Genomic DNA, 17,727 nt, shown 5'->3' on the forward strand with positions numbered 1-17,727 from the left:
ACTCTGAGGGGAGCAGTAGAAGTGGCTATACCCAAATGCACCTTCTCAGGACATCAACCTGCAAATGTGAGGGAGAATTGGTTAAGTGGTTCTTGAGAGGATGTGAAGCCAGTATTTGTAGAACAATGTCTAATAACAACAGAAGGACAAAGACATATTTGCTTTATACTTCTTTGTTTCAGGAAATGTTTTACTGTTTCAATATTGTAAATAACATCAATTCTTAGTTTTATAGATATGCTTCTATCAATGACATTCCCTCTCATATCTAAATGAAGGTGCTCCTAAAGTCCTGATTAGTGAACATCTCACTTTTGAGGGTTTTTAGCACAAATGAATCTTGCGTTTTGTCGAAAGCATTTTATTTTATTTTATTTATATTTTGGTAATGCCCACTTATTTATTTAGTACTTTATTTTTCCTCAATTTCATGTTAAAACAATTTTCAACATACGTTTTTTAAATTGAATTCCAAATTCTCTCCTTCTCTCCCTCCAAACTCTCCTCATAGAGTAGGCAAGCAATTTGATATGGGTTATACATGTGTGGTCATACAAAACACATTTCCATATTAGTCATGTTGTACAAGAAAACATAGCCCAGAATTAAAAATCCAAGAAAAAGGATTTTTTAAAGTATGATTTAATATATATGCAGACTCCATTTGTTCTTTCTCTGTTAATGCTATCCATCCTATGTCTTTCAGATGTTTCTGGGATTATTGGATTACTGAGAATAGTTAAGTCATTCACAGTTAGTTGATGATCTTACAATCTGGCTGTTATTGTGCCCAATTTTCTCCTTGTTTTGCTCATTACACTTTTCATCAGTTTATGAAAGTCTTTACAGGTTTTTCTCAGATCATCTAGCTGATCATTTCCTATAGCACAATAGTATTCCATCACAGTCATATACCACAACTTGTTCAGCAGTTCCCCAATTAATGGGGAACAAAATTTCTAAATTTCCAATTCTTTGTCAAAGGCATTTAATGCAACTATAGTGACAATCATGTTGGTTTTTTTGTTGATATGATTAATTGTGGTAGTTTCTTCCCTAATTTAAAATTATTCTTGCCACCCATGGCATAACTTCAACTTGTCCATAGTGAATACATTTTTGTATACAGCTATAACTTTTTGCACTGATTCCATGTGTAAATATCAAATGATTCAATTTCATCCACACCTTGTTTCTTTATTAAAATAATTTTGTATGAAGCCTGTCTTTCTTAGAAAGAAAATGTAGAAAGTATTAATTGCTCTTTGGATTTACCAGCAAATCCATCTTTTCCAAGGTTTTACCATTTCCTTCAACAAGTCATTTACAGACTATGAGACTGTTGTTGTGGATACTTGCTGTTCATTTTGCAGACTATTTTGTTATTTTATGAACTGTGCCTGTGTCACTTAATGCTTACTGGCTTTTTAAATTCAATTTTACTTTATTTTCAGGTTTTCATTCTTTTTTTCCTACAATTCCCTGTACTCTACTGAGAAAACAAGAAAAACAAAACCTATTACAAAAAGTATAGTAAAAAAAAAAACAAATCCCCACACTGACTATGTCCAAAAATAAAATCCTCAATATGCCCTGAATCCATCACCTCTCTACCTGGAGATGGGTAGCAAGTTTTATCAAGAGTTCTATGAAATTATTGATGGTCATTGTGCTGATCAGAGTTCTGAAGTCATTCAAAGTGTTTAGTCTTTATCCAAGTTTTGTTATTGTATAATTTTTTCAATTGGTTCTCACTTCACTTTGCAACACTTTATACAAGTCAACTGAGGTTTCTCTGAAACCATCCCTTTCATTATTTCTTACTGCACAATGATATTCAATCACATTCAAATATTTACAACTTTCCACAACCCCCATTCCCCATTTGATGGGCACTCCCTTAGTTTCCAAAATTTTGTCACCACGCACAAAGAGGAAAGATGTAATGAGTGTTTTTGTACACATGTCCTTTCTCTATTTGTTCTCTTTAGGAGGTAGATCTAGTAGTAATATCGCTGGGTCAAAGGAAATGAACAGTTTAATAGCTTTTGGAACAGAGTTCCTAATTGCCTCCTAGAGTGTCAATACCAGTTCATATTCACCTTCAGTGCATTACATACTTGTTTTCTGACAGTGTCACCAGAATCTGCCATGTTTCTTTTTGGTTAAACATGACAATATGATAGATGTAGGGCAATGCTTTATAGATGTTGTAATTTACATTTGGCTAAATGTTAGTGGTTTGGTTCTTTTTTTCATATGACTGCTAATAGCTTTGAATTCTTCCCATGAAAATTGCCTATCTCTACCCACTGACCACTTATACATGGGAGAATGAGTCATCGACCATCAGTTTCCTATATATTTTAGAAATTATACTTTAATGGAAATAACTTGCTGCAAAGATTTGTCCCCATATTCTAGCTAAGACTAGGTGAGATTTATGCTAGGAATGGAGAACTGATTCACCATTAGAAAAAAAAACCAGCATAATTGACCATATTGATAAAAAGTGACAAAAATCACACGAATATCTAAATAGATGCAGAAAAGGCTTTTGACAAAACATAATATTCATTCTTATTTGAAACACTAGAAAGCATAGTAATAAGTGGAGCTTTCCTTAAAATCATTAGTACTATCTAGCTAATATCATCAGCAAGCATTATCTGTAATTGAGATAAGCTAGAAGCCTTCCCATGTGATCAGGGGTGATCAGATGCCCGTTACCACCACTATTATTCAATATTATACTAGAAATTCTAGCTATAGCAATAAGAAATTTAAAAAGAAATTGATGGAATAAAAATATGCAATGAGAAAATAAATTATCACTCTTTGTAAATCATATGATGGTTTGCTTAAATAATCCTAGAGAATCAAAATAAAGCTAGTTAAAATGATTAATAACTTCAGCAAAGTTGCAGGATGTAAAATAAATCTAAATAAATTATCAGCATTTCTATATATTACCAACAAATTCCAGTGGGAAGAGATAGAAAAAATCTATTTAAAATAACTGTAGGTGATGGAATACTATTGCGCCATAAGAAATGGGGATGATGCAGACTTCATAACAACCTGGAAAAACCTACACGACATAATGCTGAGTGAGCGGAGCAGAGCCAGGAGAACGTTGTGCACAGCGACAGATATGTGGATTCCGTGAGGACCAACCCTGACATACTGCGCTTCTCTCAGCAACCTAAAGGGGCAAGGACAACTCCAGGGGACTCACGATGGAGAATGCTATCTTCATTCAGAGAAAGAACTGCGAAGTTTGAATACAGACTGAGGCACACTACATGCTCGCCTTTTCTGCTTCTCTTTTGTTTTTGTTTTTGGGGTTTTTTTTTTGTTTTTTTTTTTTGGTTCTGTTTCTTCTTTCTCATGATTCATTCCATTGGTCAAAATTCTTCTCCACGACTTGACTAGAGCATAAATTAATTCAATGCGAAGTTATACATGACAGTTATATGAGACTTCATGCCGTCTTGGGGAGGGAGGGGGAGGAGGGGAGAAAAACTGGAACTCAAAACTATGTAGAACCGTGTGTGGTAAACTAAAAATAAATAAAGAAAAAAAATATGAAGGAGAAATAAATAAAATTTAAAAGGAAAAAAAAATAACTGTAGACAATCTAAACTACTTGACAGTCTACCTGCCAAGTCAAACCTAGGAACTTTTTGAACACAGTTACAACATACTTTTCACGCAAATAAAGTCAGATCTAAACAACTACAGTAATATTAATTGTTCATGGATAGGCTGAACCAATAAAATAAAAATGACAATTCTACCTAGATAAATTTACTTATTCAGTGCCATAACAATCAAATTACCCAAAATTATTTTATTGAGCTATAAAAAAATAATGTAATTCATCTTGAAGAACAAAAGGTCAGGGATATTCGAGGAATCAATGAAAAAGTATGAAGGAAGGTTACCTAGTCATAACAGATCTTGAAATATATTTTAAAGTGTTAATCATCACAACAACCTATACTGGCTAAGAAATAGAGTGGATCAGTGGAATATATTAGGTACACAGTACACAGTACTAAATGAACATACTGATCTAGTCTCTGATAAACACAAAAAGTTTCCCCCAAGTTTTGGGGGAAAGAACTTACTATTTAACATAAATTGATGGGAAAACTAGAAATTAATTTGTCAGAAAATAGATATAGAACATCTCAGCCCATATAAAAGGTGAGGTTAAATTGGATACATGATTTCGACATAAAAGGTGATACCATAAGCAAATGATGGGAGCATGGGATAGATTACCTGTAATGTCTATGAATAAAGGAAAAAATATAACAAACAAGAGATAGAGAGTAATTATGGGATGTAAAATGGATAATTTTCATTACGTTAAATTAAAAAGGTTTTACACAAACAAAACAAACTCAGTCAAGATTAGAAAGAAGGCACAAAAGTGGGAAAAATTTTACACCAAGTTTTCTGATAAAGACCTCATTTTCAAATACATAAAGAACTGAGTCAAATTTATAAGAATACAAGACATTCTCCAATTGATATATGGTCAAAGGGTATAAAAAGGCAGTTTTCAGAAGAAATAAAAACCATAGTCAAATAAAAAATGCTTTAAATCACCATTGATTAGAGAAATGTAAATTAAAATGGCTCTGAGTTACCACTTCACATCTATCAAATTGTCTAATATGATAGAAGAGGAAAATGACAAATGTTGGAGGAGATATTGAAAAATTGGGATACTAAAGCACTGTTGGTGGAGTTGTCAACTGATCCAACTGTTCTGGAGCACAATTTGGAACTGTGCCTAAAGTGATGTTAAACTGTGTGTACAATTTGACCCAGCAATCCCACTACTAGATCTATATCCCAAAGATATTTAAAAAATGAAAACGACCTATATGTACAAAAATATTTATAGCAGCTCTTTTTGTGGTGGCAAAGAACTGGAAATTGAGGAGATACTCATCAGTTGGGGAATGGCTGAAGAATTTATGGTGTATGATTGTGATGGAATAATATTGTGCTATAAGAAATGATGAGCAGAATGCTTTCAGAAAAAAAAAAACTGATAAACTGATGGAAAGTGAAATGGAAAACATTGTACACAATAACAACAATATTGTATGTGAACCATCTATGACATTACATAGCTATTTTCAGCAATACAATGATACAAGACAATTCTAAAAGATTTGTAACAAAATATGCTATCCATGTCCAGAAAAAGAACTGGTGCAGTCTGAATTCGTATTGAAACATTTTCCTTTATTTGTTTTGGTCTGTGTTTGACAACACGTCTAATGTGGAAATATGGTTTGCATGACTGCACATACACAACCTATATCAAATTGGTTTCCTTATCCAGGAGGGGGGAAGGAGAGAAAAAGGGGAGAATTTCCACTCAAAATGTTTGAAAATAAATTTAAAAATTGCTTTACGTCTAATTTGAGATATATCTATATATCTATATCTATATATCTACATATATATAAAATTCACATTAAAAAGAACATTTTGCAAATTGTGTCCATATAATGTCTGTGCTTGTCATTTAATATCATTTTATGCTATATGTCCTTTCTATTTCTCCCTGCTACATTTTGTTGGTAATATTTTTATTGGTATATAGAAATGCTAGTGGTTCTTGTGGAATTTTAATACACTGAAACTTTTTGGAAATTGTTAATTTTTTCAACAAGTTTTTTAGTTGAGTCTCTAGAGACCTCTAAGTAAAATATCATATCATCTTTAAAAATAGTTTGGTTTCCTCATTACCTGTTCAAATTATTTCAATTTCTTGTTCTAGCCTCATTGCTATAGCCATTTTTTCTATCACTACATTGAATATTACTGGTGATAATAAACATCCTTGCTTTGTCCTAGATCTAACTGGAAAAGCCTCAAGTTTTTTCTTATTATAAATAATTCTACTTCTTGGTTTTAGATAGTTACCATGAGTGAAATTTAACAAAAAGGTATGCTGAGGCAATTCTCTGAGCAAAAAAATATTTATTAAGAGGAGCATGGTGCCTGCTAACAAAGGGGTCAGTGGTTTGCTTATTCCTGCCAAAGATGGCAAGCAAAAGTACAGTTCCCCTTTTATAGGTTTTGGGTAGTACAAAATAAAGAACAAAAGAAGATAAGGGACATCATTGGATTGAGAACAACATGACTGATTACCAAGCTAAGGTGCTGGGAACACGTAATTGATTTTAAGTCTGATTTGGGGGGCGGCTAGAAACAAATCCCCTCCACCCTCACTTTCCACTGTGCCTAAGAAGTGCTTATGGCTAGAATTCAGGTGCAAGGTCAAAAGGCAACAGACCAGCCATTTTTGGACAGCAAGGCAGAAGTCCTTGAAGGATGGCTTGGTGGTGTAATAGTACTAGCTCCAACTCCCTTGTGTGCACACACATCCCCCCAGATCAACTAATGTTTTAAAAATAAGTTTATCAATTTTTAGTTTTCAACATTCACTTCCATAAGATTTTGAGTTCCAAATTTTCTCCTCATGTCTCCCCCCCTCCCAATATGGTACATAATTTGATATAGGCTCCATATATACATTCATATTAAAACTATTTTCACATTAGTCACGTTGTAAAGAAGAATTAGAAACAATGGGAAGAACCATGAGAAAGGAGAACCAAAAAAGGGAGAGAGCAAATGATATGTTTGCTTTACATTCAGACTCCATAGTTCTTTTTCTGGTTGTAGAGAGCATTTTCCATCATGAGTGTTTTGGAGTCGTCTTAGATCTTTGCATTGCAAAGAAGAGATAAGTCTATAAAAGTTAGTCATCACACAATCGTACTGTGTACATCATTCTCCTGGTTTTGCTCACCTCATTCAGCATAAATTCATATAAGTCTTTCCAGGTTTTTCTGAAGTCTGGCTGCTTATCATTTCTTATAGCACAATAGTATTCTGTTATATTCGTATGGCACAACTTCTTCAGCCATTCCCCAACTGAAGGGATCCCCACAATTTCCAATTCTTTGCCACCAAAAAAAGAGTTGCTATAAATATTTTTGTACATGTGGATCCTTTTCCCATTTGTATGATCTCTTTGAGATACAGACCTAGAAATGGTATTGCTAGGTCAAAGGACCTAAATCTCTTGAGGCAAAAATAAATTGGTGATAAGCGGAAGAGATGGATTTTTAAAACTTAACCCAGTACAGAGCAGCTGAATTCTGAACCAAGTTTCAGAGACAAAGAGCCATGACTTCAGCAGTTAGAAGACAACAGCAATTAATTATAAATAAGATCAATAATAAAATGATACAGGATCAATTCATTCTTCTCCATAGATATGACATCATTTTAAGGAAAACTCATTTATGTCTATGCTTTCTATTATTTTTTAAATAAGAATAACTATTGTATCTCATCAAAAGCATTTTCTACATCTATTGATATAATCATGTAATTTTTTAAAATGTTTGCTATAAATATTGTCAATCATTTACACTTTTCCTATTATTGAACTATATCTGTTTTCCTGGTATGAATCCAGCTTGGTCAAAGTGCATAATCTTAGTGATATGTGGCTGTAATCTCATTGTTAATGTTTTATTTAATTATTTTTGCATCAATAAACATTAGAGATATTGGCCTCTAGTTTTCTTTATCTGTTTTTATTCTCACTGGTTTAGCTAACATAAATATACTTGATTCGTAAGAGGAATTTAGTTGGACCTCTTCTTTTTTCTATTTTTCCCAAACCCTTTGTACGGTATTAGAACTAATTGTTCTTAAATACTTGCTAGGGTTTTGTTAATCCATATGATCCTAGGGTTTTTTGGGGGGTGGGGGAGAGTAGTGGAGGGAGTTCATTTTTGATTTGTTCAATTTATTTTTCTAGGATAGATTTATTTAACTTCCCTATTTCCTCTCCTGATAATCTGGGCCATCTATATTTTTAGTAAATATCAATAAATTCCATTTAGATAACAAGTTTTAGTGGCATATATTTGAGCTAAAGAGTTCTAAATAATTTCTTGAATTTCTTGAATTTAACTTTTCCATTTTATTACTGATAATTTGGTTTTCTTTTTTTATCAAGTGAGTGATTTAATCAAATGAGCTTATGTATTTTGTTGTTATTTTTAAAGATCCAGTTTTATTAATTTAATTTATTATTTTTCAATTTTGATTTTGTTAATTTCTTCTTTGATTTTAAGGATTTTTATTTTGGTATTTTATTGTGGGTTTTCAAATTTTGTTTAAAGTTCCATGCCCAAGTAATCTCTGCTTACTGATTAAAGTGTTTAGAGATAAACATTTTAACTTAAGGACTACTTTGGTCACAGTCCAAAATTTTTGTATGTTTCTCATTGTTGTCATTATATTTAATGAAATTGTCTCCATGATTTGTTTCTAACCTATACATTCTTTAGGTCTATTATTTACTTTCCAAATAATTTTTCATCTTTGTTTTAAGACTTTTTTGAGTAGAATTTTATTATGTTTTGCTTCAAAAGAGATGCATTTAATTTTTTGCATCTTTGGAGATTTTTATGCATCTCTTTTGAAGCACAATGCCATAGTTATTTTTATTTGTATTTTCTCTAATCAATAGTGAGTTAGAGCATTTTGTATGACTAGATAATTTTGATATGTTCATACTAAAACTGTCTGTTTGTATCCTTTGACCATTTATTGATTGGTGAATGACATTTATTCTTATGATTTTAACTTAGTTCTCTATATATTTGACAAATGAAGCCTTTATCTGAGGCACTTGCTGTAAAAAAAAATCCCCTAGCATTCTTTTTCCTTCTAATCTGAGTTGCATTGGTTTTATTTGTGCAAAAGCTTTTTTTAATTTAATACAATCAAAACTACCCATTTTACATCTCTAAAGTTCTTTATCATTTGTTTGGTCATAAATTCCTATTTCATCCATAAATCTATGAGGTAAACCATGCCATCCTTACTTAATTAGTTCGTGGTTTGTCTAAATCATGTACCCATTTTGATTTTATCCATTATATGGTATAAGATGTTTGTCTATATAGAGTTTCTGTCATACCATTTCCAGTCTTCACAGCAGTTTTTGTCAAATAGTGAGATCTTATCTGAAAAGCTTGTTTCCCTGAGTTTATCAAACACTAGTTTACTATGGTCATTTACTCCTTTGTCTTGTGTACCTAATCTAGTCCACTGATGCACCACTCTATTTCTTAGCCAGTTCCAGATTGTGTTGATGACCACCCCTTTACAATACAATTTGAGATCTGATATGACTAGGCCACCTTTCTTCAATTTTTTTCACTAATTCCCTTGATATTCTTTACCTTTTGTTCTTCCAGATGAATTTTGATGTTTTTTTCTAGCTCTATAAAATAATTTTGGGTAGTTGGATTGGTATGGCACTGAACAAGTAAATTTACTTAGGTGGAATTATCATTTTTGTTAAATTGGCTTAGCCTTCTTTTCAGCAATTAATACCTTTTAAGTTGTTTACACCTGACTTTATTTGTGTGAAAAGCATATTGTAATTATGTTCATATTGTTCTTGGGTTTGTCTCAGCAAGTAGAATCTGAAGTATTTTATATGGTTCACAGAAAGTTAAATGATTTTTTTCTATCTCTAGCTGCTGTTGATAACATATAAAAATCCTGATGATTTATGTGGGTTTATTTTATATCCTGCAACTTTGCTAAAGTTGTTAATTATTTCAACTAATTTTTAATTGATTCTTTAGGATTTTCTATGCCATCTTATCATCTGGAAAAAGTAATAGTTTATCTTTGCTTTTTTCAATATCTCTCAATGTGAGGGTTTTTTTTTAAATAAAAATCTCCCATTTCAAACTCACAAATTTCTCTGTCCCTTACCAGATGAAAACAGAAATTTCATTTTATATACATCTTTCAAATATGTCAACATTTTTCATTGTTGACTTTATCCATTTACGTGCTCTCAGTTTAGCCATTATTATGTCAAATGCTCTGTTTTCCTCTGGGTTCTTTTGTAGAAATGGCTTCAATTGTACCCCATTTGAATGCCATATTGTATTTAGTAGACAAAACTTTGCAGTTTATGTTATTTGGACATATTAGTCAAACATTTTTGCTTTCCACAATGTCATATTATGTTTCTTTTTTCCTCTGGATTCTTGTAACCTAGCAGTCCCAGGCTTCGCTGGTTGATTTTCTTATGATGATGTTAATAGCTTTATTGACTATCTACAAATGTTTTTATTTGCTGGGTAACCTGAAGTTTTACTACAATGATTTTTGGTGAGGTATACTTGATATTTCCATTCACATTCTGTGTGAATTCCTTCAAATTGAAATTTGACATTGCTTCACATTTCTTCATAACCTTCCTGAATTATTTCCTCAGAAAAGTATTAAATTTCTTATTCATCATCATTTTCTCTAAATCCTATAACATTTATATGATTTCATCATCCTACATACAAGTTCAGTATTGATTTGTAGAGCTCTCATATTTTCTTCTAAATATATTGTTGTTTGAAGTTTTTGTTCAGTTAATTTTCTTTCTGCTTTTAAATTTTCACTTTAATTCTGTTATTTTGTTATTCAGAGAAATTATTGATTAGGGAGAATATTTTTTCTTAATTCTTTGCTTTTTTGATAAGTTCTTGTTTCAGAGCTTTGCTTTGACATTTCAATCAATATTTTCATTTTACTCTTTGCCTACTTTTCTGAACTATTTCAGAATTTCTCAAAGTATCTTCCTTATCATTTCTGAGGGATTTGCAGAATTTTATGTAATTTGTTAATTTTTCCAAGAGATTTTGACAGTTTCTTTTCCTTCAAAATATTTCTTCTTGGAAATTTTTGTTTATTTCATTTCTATTTAATCAATTTCTATTTTTTCACTACTTATTTTTATATGGTGTTATAGCAGCAAGCTACCTACTATACCCAGGATGGCCTGCTATCACAGCTTTTTAGATCTAGTTTTCTGTGAAAAACTGCTCAAAAAGGGGTTAACAATCCTACTCTTTATTACATTTACTAGTTAAGAGGAAGGATCGGAAACCTGAATGTCTGAGAAAGTACAAGCAGAGAAAATGCAAGCAGAGGAATGAGCATAAAGACCAACAGACAGGGCTCTGACTGCCTGATCAAAGCAATATTGCTATACACTTTATATATACCACTGGATGGAGAGGGCCTTTATATCTCAGCAATCAAGGGGTCTGAACATACAGGCTACTCAAGGCCTGGGCCAGGGAATCACAAGATCCTTCTCATAAGTGAACCCCCAAAGCAAAATACCAACTCAGAGGATATATACACATCTCAGAGCCAGAAGATATAACAACCCTCATTACTCAGTGCTTAATCAACTTAGTACCAAAAGGTGTGAAAGCCTTCCTACAAGAAAGCCTCCCCTAAGCAAGCTTCCCTTAATGGGCTCCATGTAAGGCCAATTGATTGGAGTGGAAGATCTTCATATCCCATTAACATTACAGGTGTCTATATTACAAAGTTTCTTAACATTGTTGTTCCCTTTTAAAAAAAATTCATGTCACTGAAGTTAAATGAGATTGGTGGCCCTAAGACATGAAAGGGAACAAGTAGGAGAATTCTACAATGAGATTTTAAAAGGCCACTGTGTGGGGGCCAAGTGTCTGCCTTTCTCACCCTATTCTTCTAGAGTCCACTCTCCTTGAAGCAATTGACTTTTCTTCAGTCCCATACTAAGGTCATGAAGAAGGTAGGAGAAACTTCCAAATTAATGCTGAGGAAAACTCTGAGAAGTCATTTTAACTAGTGATTGTTGTCTATTCCCTGCTTTACTGTGTCCCTTTCTCACTTCTGACATTGTTATCACTCTTCTCCAGGCCTTCATCAATTCATGGTAGCACTATCATAACAGCCTATTGGATGGTCTTCTTGCCCTAACTCTCTCCTCCCTCCCATCCATCTTCCACTCAGTGGTGAAAATAATCTCCCTAGAGTTCAAACCTGACCATATCACTCCCCGACTTAATAAATAGCAATAGCTCTCTATTTTGTCTAAAATCAATTACAAAGTCTTTTGTTGGATACTTGAAGCCATTCATAGCCTGCCCCTCCCCCAAGATTTCATATCTTCTTATACCCCCTGTACCTGAGTATATATTTTGTGATCCAGTGATGCTGGCCTCTTTGCTGTTCCTCACACCAAGAAAAAACACCTTCAGCTACAGATTCAGCACATTTTCATTGGTTGTCTTTTGTGCATGAAATGTTCTTTCTCCTTATCACTTCCTTCTGACTTCTCTAGCTTCATTCTAGTCCCAGCTAGAATTTTACCATCTACAAGGAAGCTTTTTCCCAGTGTCCCTTAATTCTATTGCCTTCCTTCTGGTGATTATTTCTCATTTGTGTGGATGTTTGTGTGTATATGTATGTATGTAAGTATGTATGTATGCATATGTTATTTGCATACAGTAGTTTCATGTTATCTCCCCCATTAGATTGTTAACTTCTTGAAAGCAAGCACTATCTTTTAGACAGTACTTTGTCAGCCTGGTATTTGGCACAGTGTCTGGAACATAGTAGCCACTTAATAAATGTTTATTAGCTGATTAGAAAAATAGATGGGGAATTCATGGGACAGATTGCAGACATGTAACAAAGGCAAGAGGTTTAATGAATTCTATGCTCACTGAAAATTAAATTTTTATGGCACCTAAAAAGTTAACAGATTTTAGATTGCACGAAGAGAGACACAATATTCAAGACTAAAGAGTTAGTAATTCAAGTCAAAAAGCATTTATTATGTGCTTTCTATGAACTCAAAATGGAGCTTCCAGCAGGAACTCACCAATTAGATGATGGGGCTTCAGGACCAAGAGTTATCTCCCAGGGTGAGAATAACACAGAGGACAAGGGACCTAACAAAGTGAGAAGGCTGGTAGGGCAACTAGAAGTGCAGTAAAGAGGAGATCTGGGGAAAGCACTGAAGGAGTGATTATGGGTATGGCCTGATCACTTTCTCAAAATGGTCACTCAAGAAGGAAATCACCAATCAGAAGTGAGGGATGCTTAGAGAGAGACATCTTCCGGGGTGTAAGAAGGCAACAGAGTTGGTGCCATCTGCTTGGGTGAGAAAGCTGCTGATGTATACAGAAAAATCCAGAGAGTCAAGAGTGAAGCCAGAGAAAAAAGTAGAGTGAGATGTGGTTATCCTGTTGTTTTGTGCTCTTCCCTATTTATACCATATCTAGATTATTATATTCATTTTGTAGCAAATATGAGGAAGGATTTTAACTAGCTATGGAATGTCCAGAAAAGGACAACCAGCATGGTAAAGCACTGTGAGATTAAGTCATATGGGAATTAGTTAAAGGAGTTAACAATATTTCACCTGGAGAAGGAAGCCTTAGATGGAGGAGGTGAGAACTTCCAGTATTTGAAGGAATGACAGCTAAAACAGAATTAGGCTTCTTCTGCCTAATCCCAACAGGCAGAACTAGAAGAAATGGTCAAAAGTTGCAGACAGAAAGATATAGGCTTGATAAAATGAAAATGTAAGATCTAGAGGTGACCAAAAGAATAGAATGTCTCAAGAAATAGTAGGTCTTCTCTCCATTAAATGTCTTTAAACTAAGACTAATTGATGATTTTTTCAGGGTTGTAATAGAGAGGAGTCCCATTGACTTTGGAATTGCTACCCTATACTAATTGGTCTTGAATAATGAATAAGCACAGTCTCAAGTAAATTATAACCTGTGTCCAGTCCCAAATGTTTCACATCCAAGTTAGTCACCTTCCTTGATAATCTTGCCATCTGTGCTGCTACTTCATAGTCATTCCCACCCAACCTTCCACTCCTTGCTTTCCTGTGTTCCAAATACATTTTTATACATTTTGCCCTCTAGGTTTTCTGACACCACTGTTAGATGAGGTTCAATTCATTCTGGGTGAGTTTCAAGGAAATTCTAATGGGCCTAGACAGGTCTTAGGCTAAAGGTCCACAAACTCTCCTAAAATACCAAAAAAGATCATCTTCTAATTTCTCTACAGAGACCTTAGTAGGTGTTATTGTGTCCGATCTTTTCCAACATAACAATAAACTAAGAGGAGATTCCAAGGGGAAAGAGGATAGGGAGAAAAGTCTTGAATAGTTTGATAAGGGCAGAATTACATCCATGTCCTGACAAACAAGAAGCATTAGGTAGGCTGTACTCCTCTAAAAAAGAGAATATCAGAAGTGGTTAGACAAGAAGGCAGGGAACTAAAGTCATGCTTCCTTCCTCCCAATTCTTATCTATGGCCAGCTTTAATGTCATTACTTCTTAATTATTGCAGTTCTATTTATTTATTTATTCATTCCTTTATCTATCTAACCATTCATTCATTCGTTTGTTTATTGCTGCCTGAACAATCTGTAGGAACAAAAGAATCGAGACTCTGTGTTTGACCTAGAAAATCTTGCAACAGCAGGATTGGATTTATTTGATGCTGGAATGGAAACAATCAGTACAACTTTGAGATATGGCCTGCTTCTCCTCCTGAAACACCCAGAAGTACAAGGTAATGGAAAAACATCCCAAATTCTCTGATATTAAAACCCAAGATTCCAGCCTAAGCTGTCTAACCCAAATTTATGTAGAAACTTACTCAACACTTTGGCATTGTTATCGAATAACTCTTAAAGAAGATTGCAGCTTATAGGATAGAGTTTTGTAACAGAGGAAAGCAGGAAGGAAGAATGAGCTGAGGAGAAGAGGACAAATAAGAGAAGGTGGCGACAAGATTCAGTGCACAGTAGCTGACTTTTCCACTTACCACAGCCACCACATTTTCCACCAAAGCACATATTCTAGTTCCCCATGACCACATAAAATGTTGCATTGCTCCTGGAGCAGATGCTCCTATTAACTGGTAGCTTACAGTGTAAGTGGGCCCTTTTTAAATGTTATACCCTTCCTAATTGAAAAGGTATAAGAGAACATGTCTGGAATATGTTTCATTCAAGGGAATTAAGGACACTGAATGCTTTCATATGTAGCCAAACAGTTGATCAACAAGCATTTATTAGGCACCTGTCAATGTGTCAAACATTGTCCTAGTTTCTAGGGATACAAAAACAAAGAATGAAATAATATCTTCCTTCAAAGATTTTATATCTAAATGGGGAAGTAAAGTGCACATAAAACTATATACCAAATAATTTTAGAATATAACTACTGTTCTATGTCTCTCCTCCTTTTTGTGGCTAAACTCCTTGAAAATGCCATCTACAACTGGTGCTTCTACTTCTTTTCCTTTCTTTTGCTCTAAACTCTTTGTAATCTAGCCTCTGAACTATTCATTCAATTAAAACTGCTCTCCCCAAAGTTACTAATTATCTCTTAACTGCCCGATTTAGAGTCTTTTTTTCAATCTTCATCGTTATTGAAAAGAAAGATTATTAGACTTAAGAATTAAGATAGTTTCTCTCTTCTGCATCATCTGATGCCATCAATTTGCCTTCTCCTTGATACTCTCTTATCTCTATATTTTCCTGACACTGCTTTATGTTGGTTCTCCAGTTGTCTGACTTTACTAGAGCTCCTTCTGGGCCTCACCCACTAAATATGAATGTTCCAAAAGGTTCTACTCTGAGCCTTCTTCTCTTCTCCATCTATAGTGTTGCATTTGGTGATCTCATCAGCTCCTATGATTTCAATTATTGTTTATACAGATGACTTTCAGACATACTTGTCCAACCCTAACTTCTCTACCTCTAGTCTTGCAACCCAAATTGCCTATTAAACATTTCATACTATATGACCCATAGAATTCTTAAACTCAACATGTCCAAAACTAATCATGATATTTCTCCAAGAAATCCTCCCTTCTTCATAATGTCTTAACTTCCCTATCACTGCTGAAACTACTACCATGTTCCAAGTCACCCTGGCTCATAACTTTGGTGTCATGTACAATTGCACACTCCCTCTTCCTCCTTTATTCAGTTGCAAGCACTATCATTTTTATCTTTGTAACATCTCGCATATACACCTTTTCTCTCCTCTGACATTGCCAGTGCTTTCCTTCAGGGCTTCATCACTTTCAGCCTACACTATTTCATTATTTTTCTATTCACCCCCACCTTGAATCAAGTCCACACACCAATCCACTCATTCTTCAGATGCCCAGTTGATCTTTCTAAGGCACAAGTCTATCTCTGTCACCCCTTCATTCAACAAACTCCTGTGGCTCCTTATTTCCTCCAGGATCAAATATAAAAATAATTTGTTTGGCTTTTTAAGGCCATTTACAGAGGCAGAGATAAGATGGCAGAGAAAAGGTAGGAGCTCACTCAAATTCCCCTCTGAATAACTTTAAATCACTCCTCAAAATGAATTCTAGAGTAGCAGAGCCCAGAAAAGGATGGGGTGAAAAAATTTCTAGCCCAAGATGACTTAGATGGAATATAGAAAAGGTATGTTTCATTCAGGTAAAAGGGGAACAGAGCCCAGTGAGGGTGGAGTCCAGGCAAGCCAGTGGAAGGCCCTGAGCCCCAGAACAGATCAGAAAAGAGGCCCTGTGGCCCTGTTGCAGTGGGCCAGCTGTAAGCCCTCCAGATCTGATACAGCAGGTAAGCAGCAAAGCCCAGATGCCCCAGAGAAGCAGAAAAACCACCAGACCCAGAGGACTTGGTACAGCAGGCTAGCTGCCAGCCTCAGAAGCCCCACACAGTAGGCATTCCCAGAGACCCCAGTACAGCAGGCCAGTGGCAAAGCCCCTGGCACCTGGCCCCTGGAGCAAAAAGTTTAGGACAGTGCTGCCTGTATCCCAGGAACAAAGCACAACTTTTAAAGAAACAAATAGCTTGGAAAATGAGCAAAAATTAAAAACCAACTCTGACCATAAAAGTTTCTATGGTGAAAGGGAACATCAAAACTCAAACTAAGAAGAGAACAACAGTGCCAAAACACATATTTGGGAACCTTATCATAGAAATATGAATTGTTCTCGGGTCCAAAGTAAACTCTTGGAAAAGCTCAAAAAATATTATAAAAATCAAATAACCCTACTATAGTGGCGGAAAAGAGGAGAGTAAGCATCACTTGAACTTGACTCTCATCAGATTTGGCTCAAAGAACTTGAGTCTCATCAGATTTAGCTCAAATAACATACATACTGAGTTGGTTATAGAAATCTATCTTACATTATAGGGAAGTAGGATGGGAGGGGGACAATAACAGGGGTTAGGATGATAGAAGGGAGAGCAGATTAAGGGAGGCAGTGGTCAGAGGCAAAACACTGGTGAGGAGGGACAAGTTAAAGGAAAGAAAGAAATATAAATAGGAGGGGAGAGAACGGAGGGAAATACAGGTAGTAATCATAACTATGAATGTGAATGGGTTGTACTCACCCATAAAATAGAAGTGAATAACAAAGTGGATTAAAAATCAAAATCCTACAAAATGTTGTTTACAAGAAACACATCTGAAGCAGAGACACAAACATAGTAAAGGTAAAAGGCTGGAGAAAAATATATTATGTTTCAACTGCAGTAAAAAAAGCAGAGGTGGAAATCATGATCTCAGATGAAGAAAAAGTAAAAACAGGTATAATTTAAAGACATAAGGAAGGAAATTACATCTTGCTAAAGAAGTACCACAGACAATGAAGAAATATAAATACCAAAATACCTGGACTAAATGGTATAGCATTCACTTTTCTAAAGAGTAAGTTAAATGACTTACAGGAGGAAACAGCAAAACTATACTAGTGGAGGACTGCAACTTTCCA

The 17,727-nt window shown here is 34.5% G+C and overlaps 1 protein-coding gene across 1 annotated transcript in view; it reads left to right on the forward strand.

Annotated features, from left to right (window-relative positions):
- The window catches only part of LOC118828771 (cytochrome P450 2C44-like), a 57,750-nt gene that overhangs the window by 16,293 nt on the left and 23,730 nt on the right, over positions 1 to 17,727 (forward strand). The window contains exon 6 of the mRNA XM_036735627.1: positions 14,373 to 14,514. Within this exon, the coding sequence (XP_036591522.1) occupies positions 14,373 to 14,514 (142 nt within the window). The remainder of the gene's footprint in view (positions 1 to 14,372; positions 14,515 to 17,727) is intronic.

The sequence above is a fragment of the Trichosurus vulpecula genome, chromosome 8 (genome assembly GCF_011100635.1).
Source record: "Trichosurus vulpecula isolate mTriVul1 chromosome 8, mTriVul1.pri, whole genome shotgun sequence".
Classification (NCBI taxonomy): Eukaryota; Metazoa; Chordata; class Mammalia; order Diprotodontia; family Phalangeridae; genus Trichosurus; species Trichosurus vulpecula.